The 6727-nt window shown below is 52.4% G+C and overlaps 1 protein-coding gene across 1 annotated transcript; it reads right to left on the bottom strand.

Moving 5' to 3' along the window:
- Positions 1 to 2460: 2460 nt before the first annotated feature.
- On the bottom strand, positions 2461 to 5259 carry LOC119382028 (uncharacterized). The gene is made up of 3 exons (XM_037649768.1): positions 5177 to 5259; positions 2975 to 3233; positions 2461 to 2505 (listed from the first exon to the last, which is right to left on the bottom strand). Exons 1-3 carry the CDS (start codon positions 5257 to 5259, stop codon positions 2461 to 2463), a joined length of 387 nt encoding a protein of 128 aa, XP_037505696.1.
- Positions 5260 to 6727: the final 1468 nt, after the last annotated feature.

Raw genomic sequence — 6727 nt, 5'->3', positions numbered from 1 at the left:
CGCACGTAATCGTCGTCATGGATCTGCCGCGAATAACGTGCAGGTGGGTAGTATGCAGCAAAATTAAAAAGAAACTTTGGAATTATGTTATCTGCATCTTTTAGCAAACTGCACAGCAGACGGGACGCAAAAAAGGAAGGAAAGGTACAGACGAGCGCAGGTCGTCCTCGTTCCTTCCTTCTTTCTGTCCTGTCTGCTGCGCAGTTTCCTAGAAGATGGAACCTTAAGAACTCCCCCAGCTTTCAACAATTGTTACACATGTTATCTGCCAGCGCGTTGAACATACATGTTCGATAACCACATTCGTAAATTAGCCCATAACACCTTGATGATATAAAAGGAATTGTCGGTGCAAAGTTAGATGGCAGTAATGTAACCTGCCACCCAATATCCAGCTTTGTGAAACTACGGAACGCCGGAGCCCTGGAGCTACGTAGTTATTGAGTGATTTGCAACAGTGCACTATACGAAGACAAAATTACGAGTTCATCGCATATTGCGAGCTACTAAAATGGTTTCACTGTGTTTATGGGGCCGTCTACAACTGGCTCAGCGGTTTGGGATAAGTTACGAGGCACGAATGTGGAAGTTACTGAACTTTACACTTATATGACTATGCTACAGCGCACTATTGGGATTGACTTATGCGTAAACATGGATGTTGTTTGGTACTCAGTGATTTCTTGTGCATGAACTATATTTCGTGGTTATCATCTCAATCGCCTTGTAATGACAGATTACACTGCGTGTTGAGCATTCCTTCATGATTACAAGCAGCGTACGCGATAGTTAATGTGAGAGCAGACATAAGAATGATTATGTCGACAGTTTACGAAATCTTGAGGCAACTGTAATAAGGAAGAGAAGCAGCCGTAGATCCTTGTTTAATTAGTGGCCTTCGAAGAGAATCTTTGTCAGACAAGCCAACTCATATATGACATACATGAGTTGGCTTTATGAGTTGGCTTTATACAAAGGGGTATATGAATTATTGGTGCCATCGGTAATCCGTAGAGGCCTCTCGGTGCATATAACTAACATCTGCTACTGTCGGCGCGAGGAAGATGTTGCAAATTGCGTCAATAATTCAATCCCTTTGGAAGACATTAATATTGTTTTTGTCAACTGTCCGTGCATTTCATAAAGCAATATTATCGTTATTTTATTTCCGCTATCCTCCTCTACATATTGACTTGCTAACGCTTGTCTCTTCTCCCTGTGCGAGTAGCATGTGTGTTCGGTCATCAGCCAAACAAAATTTTGATATGGTGGGTTTCACGAAATATTGTGAGATTTTTTGTTCACGCAAATGCTTACGCTGGCGTAGTGCCTCACATCGATGACTCTTTTTCAGACAAGTGACGATCTCGTAGCTGTTAAATGATGTCTTTATGAGTGACGATATGACGATCGAAGCAATAACTTCGCGATCTTTTTTATGGAAACGTTTCTCTCCGTATTGAAAGCTAATTCTACGATGAAGAGGAATGGTTATATATCTGAAAGCGAATGGGACACTTTTTATGAAGAAGAGGAAGCTATTTTTGGTTTAAACTTGCCATGTAATAAATAAAGCTTCCATTTTTTCGTCTAGTGAAGCATATCGTTCTTATTCACAGTAACCTTAAGTGAATAAAAAAGATGGGCTCTGCTAGACCAATAGCGAGGTGCACAGCACTCGATATCGGAGATTGAAGCTGCTGGAAAGGGGGCAGATACATTTCGTACGAAATAATACATACCGGTTGTCACAGCTAACCTGGACCAATAATTAGAAAAAAGCAATGCCTTTAAAAATTTGCGCAAACTGCATATTTGCAGTAGCCATTTCTAAGTCGAATGTTTTCGTCACGTTTTATTATTCATAATTTAGGTTTAATGAGTCATCTTTTCAACTGTTGCTGCGATCGTTAACATGTCAGTATAAGTTGTGTGCAGTTTCAATAACCTTGCGATAAAGCATTTGTATTGTGCTGCAATCGTGGTGATTTGTTTGTTTTTTCCGTGAAAAAAAATGCCCAGGCAGCGAAGTACTCGAGATACCTGCTTCGTGCGCTGGTACGGTGTCGGCACTACGTGGTTACAGGCGAAACGAAAAACGAATATTCTTCTCGCAAAAACCTATTGCAGCCAATGCATGTTGGTGTCAAAGTGAAAGCTTAAACCACCTCACTTCAGTTCGTTTCTACGTTGGTCCTGAGATGTAAGACAATATGGCCTCGTTTTACAGGTTTTCCCGCTCAATTTCATGCGTGTGTCCGCCAAGTTGTCTGGTGCTTCGAATAAATTGAGCGTTAAACCCTGCAGATGGTGTCACTCCGTAAGCTATGTCTGTGGCTCCCGGCATCACAACAATTCGATTAACAGAGTTTAAATTGTGCTACGTACACCCGTAAGGATAAGTACATGGACCGCGGGATTTGGTGCCGAAATGGGCGCCTGCGCCATCTAATGGCGAGCTCACTGCTTTCGAGAGTATGTTTGCAGAGGGCGCAGCCGCTCCACCTGCACGGACATCGAGCAACCTTGTGCGCGTGGAGTCCGAGGATCCGTAGGGTAGAGACGAGAGGAAAGGGTGTGCCGTCAACGGAAACGGTGAGTGGATAAGGCGACAGGGGAGCCATCCCCCAACGCAGGTGGAAAGCCCCGATTCGGTCGGGGAGCAGATCAACCCGATAGCTCAGGCGTGAGTCGTCACCGCGTCCAGACCCGCCTATAGAGTGGTCTCCATGTCGCCAGTATAGCCGGTGGTCACCCAAAGGGTGATGTCATCGGCATAGAAAGCATGTGACAGAGCTGGAATAGTGCTTAGAGCACGAACGAGCGGGAAGAGGGTAATGTTGAAAAGAATAGGTGCCAGGACAGAGCCTTGTGGAGTACCCTTGTTGCCAAGGGAGAAAGAAGGAGAAGAAAGTGGGCCGTATGAGAGTTCGGCTGTCGAGTGGGCGAGGAAAGCAGTGATGTAAGCACGTACATGGGGTCCGACGTGAAGGGAAGAGAGAGCATCCAGAATGGCGGTGTGGTGTACATTGTCGAATGCTTTGATAAGGTACAGCGCCAGGATAGCTCGAGTGCGTTTGAGGTAGGAGGGGTGAAGGACATCCTCGGAGAGCTGGAGCATGACATCCGGGGTGGACAACTGTTGACGAAAGCCGAACATGGAGTCCGGATATAGGTCATCGTCATCCAGGTAGGTTTGGAGGCGGGCCAGAATTATGTGCTCGAACAGCTTGCTGAGGTAAGAGGTGAGAGCGATAGGACGGAGGTGCTCGAGGGAAATAGGTTTGCCAGGTTTGGGGATGAAAGAGACACGTACATGGGTCGAAGATGAGGGAAGAGTACCGGCCTGCCAATGTGTGTTGAGAAGGTCAGTAAGGGCTTCGACGGAGGGGGCATCCAGGTTGCGGAGTGCCTTGTTAGTGATGCAGTACTGCCCCGGGTCCGAGGTCGTGCGGAGCGTGAATAGCGCAGCACTAACCTCGCCGAGGGAGATGTCCGCATCAAGGTGAGGTTTGGCGGAGCCGGTGTAAGCGGGAGAGGAGTAGGGGGGTCGATACAGAAGTAGCGGTCCCGGAGGGCCGCCAGGAACTCAGTATCGGTGAATGGGGAAGAGTGAAGGAGATGGCAAATATCCTTGCACTGTTAAGCTTTGGTGTGTGGGGTCTAGCAGCAGCCTGAGAAGCGACCACGCGTCACGGAGGCCCAGGGTGCCGGCCTGCGATCACAGGTCTGCCTCGCCGTTGTCGTAGAAGAGAGCAGCAGTGCTCCTCAATGTCCGACGCGAGCCGGGCTAAACGGACGCACAGACGGCGATTGTGCTAATGGGCCTGCCATCGGCGGTGGACAGCGTGATAGGCCTCCCAGAGGTGCAGCAGACGGCTGCCTGCCGTAGTGGAGCGAGCTGCTGCAGAGATTGTGGATGTGGCAGTGCGGACATCCGCCAAAATGGGTCTCAGTCCAGGTAGAGTGGTCGGTGATATCAGAAGAGGAATTAGAGAGACGAATGGAGCGGAAGCGGTCCCAGTCCACTCTGGGTAAGATGAGTAGATGTGTGAGCAAGGGAGGGGAGTGGGAAAGTGGTGCAGAGAACGTAGTGGTCGCTACCGAGGGAGAACTTCGTATTAGTCCAGGATGGATCGGCTACATTTTTGGCGAGGGCAAGGTCCGGATCGGTGTCTCGTTGGACATTGGATCTGGTTCTGGTAGCGTGAGCGAAGTGATTGAGGATTGAAATACACTCGTTGTGGATGGGCTGTGCACATTTTGGCAGGGCTGTACACATTGAGAACAAAGAAGCTTGCCTCAGTGCGACGGCGGGGAACGATTTCGAGGAGGAGCTGGGCAGAGTCCGAAGCGTTCAGTTGGTGCAGAACGGCAGTAAGGTTACGGTGGACCAAATTCGCAACGTTTGGGTGGGCCTCAAAAGACGGAAAGGTGTAGTCGGCAGTTTTGCGGGAGCTGGGGTTTCTGGAGTGCTAGGACAGGGAATAGTGTCGAGAGGATGTTCTTGAGGTGGAACTGCGGGGTGCTCCGTTTGCCGCGGAAGCCCCGAGAGTTCCGCTGCCAGATATTAAGGTGCGGGTAGCGCCTGGCCATGATGAATGGCAGGGACACAGGGCGGGGTCGGGGTAGGCGCTGCGTTGAGTGGGGCGGGGAGCGAAAGGTGCGCGAGGGTGGCCTCAGTCTCGCTCTGGCGTGTCTGTAAGGCAGCAATCCTGCTGTCTAAGGCGGTAAGGTGGGATTCGATTGCGGCCACGCGCGCGTCAATAGCGGCGACGGGCTCCTCAAGTCGTGCGAAGCGGGCCATGACGCGCTCTTTGAACGCCTACAAGAAGAAGGCTGTTTCACGAGCGACGTCACACCCGTGTGGCGCGATGGCGTCGGAGGACGGTGATCGGCATTTGTGCGAAGGAAGACGGGTGGGGGAGGAGCAGGCGCGCGAGGACGCAGCCGAGGGTGCCGTGTTCATGGATTCCTCAGCTTGCACCAGCGGAGACGGCGTTCGTGTAGGTGCGGGGGCTGGAGAATGAGGAGGAGGAGGGGTAGAGAACAAACGCGCCAGCACGGCCTCCAGCTGGCGCGACAGCTCTTGAATTTGGAGCTGCTAGGCAGAAATAGTGGCATCGAGAGCCGTGGTTTTGGAGTCCAACGTGTAAGGCTGCGTTATCGAGCTTACCGGTGGTGTGGCTGTGGTGGTGTTGGTAGTGGCGTCAGGGGTGGTGGGCGCTTCGGATCCGGGTAGGGGAGGGAGAGAGACATAGCGATGGCTGCTGGCCGAACGGGCACCACGAGATGTAGATCGGCGGCGGGGGCGGGAAGGCCGGGAGCTCTTGAGGATGAGCCCGGTGAGTGGCACTAGTGTGGGTGTCTGGGGCTTCGATTTGGTCAAGGGTCACGGGCCGGTCCTGTCGAACCGGAGCTTGCACGGGCACGAGCCTGTGACTTGTGCTCTTGGCACATCATGGAGCATGGGACGCTGGTCGTGGGCTGAACTGGGCCTGGCCGCAGCGGCAGCAGAGGTCTTACTTGGGCTTGGTGTAGACGTTCGCATGGCGGCCAGGAGTCCAACAATTCGTGCAGGCCTCGGCTTTCGCACGGAACGTGTGGCAGCGCTAGACAGTGCAGCGGATCGAGGAGGAGAGGGTGTTAGCGCCAACGAATGTGATGAGGATGTGTATGCAGAGTTCCATCTGGCGTGCATCGGCGATGACGTAGGGGAGTGAGCATTAATCGATTTGAAATCTTGGATAATCTCGTCTCGCGTTTGGGAGTCGACGACGTTGTAGATGATGCCACGGAGGGCGTTTTGTGGTGCCGCCATGTAGGCACGTTGAGGGTAAGAGAAGGAACCTAGGCGAAGTTCCGATATACGGAGGTAGAGACGTGCGTGTGACTCAGATAGGGTGCTGACAGTAAGTGAGTTGTTTGACGGATTGATTCGTATACGGTCGGCGGTGCGGGTGGTGACGTAGTCGGTGGTGGCAAGAGTGCAGAGGGTCTGGCGCAGGGCGCCGTTAGTTGTAGCGCGGAGGTCAAGTCCCCCTCCCGGTATGAAGACCATCTTGAATTCTTCCGCTGGGAGTCGAGGGATGGGAGCGTGATGACGAAGGGTGGTAGTAGTGGGGTTGCTGTTCGGTGGTGGAGTAGGCGTGTTCGATAGGGTCGAGGCAGGCGGCGTCGAATTGATGGGCTGCTAGGGCGCGGCTGCATGGTGTGCTTTCACGGCACGGATCGAGCGTGAGCCATCTTCAAGCTCAGAAGGGGTGATGGATTCGCCTTCGACTTGGTATTCCATGTTCGCGGCTTGGAGAGTTGCGACCAGTTTCGGTGGAGGCGAAACGCGAGCGGCCTGAGCCGCAGGTCTGGCTTTGAATGCAGCTGCGCGTTGCACAGGGGTGCGTAGTCGAACGTCGCGCCATAGCATCAGCGCATCGGCGGCGCGGAAGAGCACAAAAATATTACACCATCTCCCACGAAAGGGAACCATGTGCGGATGCGAAGCAGCACATGGGTCGACTTGAACTTGCGTGATTGTTGAGATAATCTAAGGGGGAAAGGCCACAGCGTCTTACCGAACCCTTACACAGGCCCGAACGTGCTAGCGTGTGCCAGCAGACATGGTTTTTAGGGGGAGAGGCCACAGCATCCTATCCAGCCCCTTACACAGGCCCGCACGCGCTAGCGCGTGCAAGCACTAATGGTTTCCGAGCGGGCGGTCGCCAATGGA

The sequence above is a fragment of the Rhipicephalus sanguineus genome, chromosome 2, assembly GCF_013339695.2.
Source record: "Rhipicephalus sanguineus isolate Rsan-2018 chromosome 2, BIME_Rsan_1.4, whole genome shotgun sequence".
NCBI lineage: Eukaryota > Metazoa > Arthropoda > Arachnida > Ixodida > Ixodidae > Rhipicephalus > Rhipicephalus sanguineus.
Note: the sequence above shows the minus strand (reverse complement) of the source record. Positions and strands in the feature narration are given on the sequence as shown.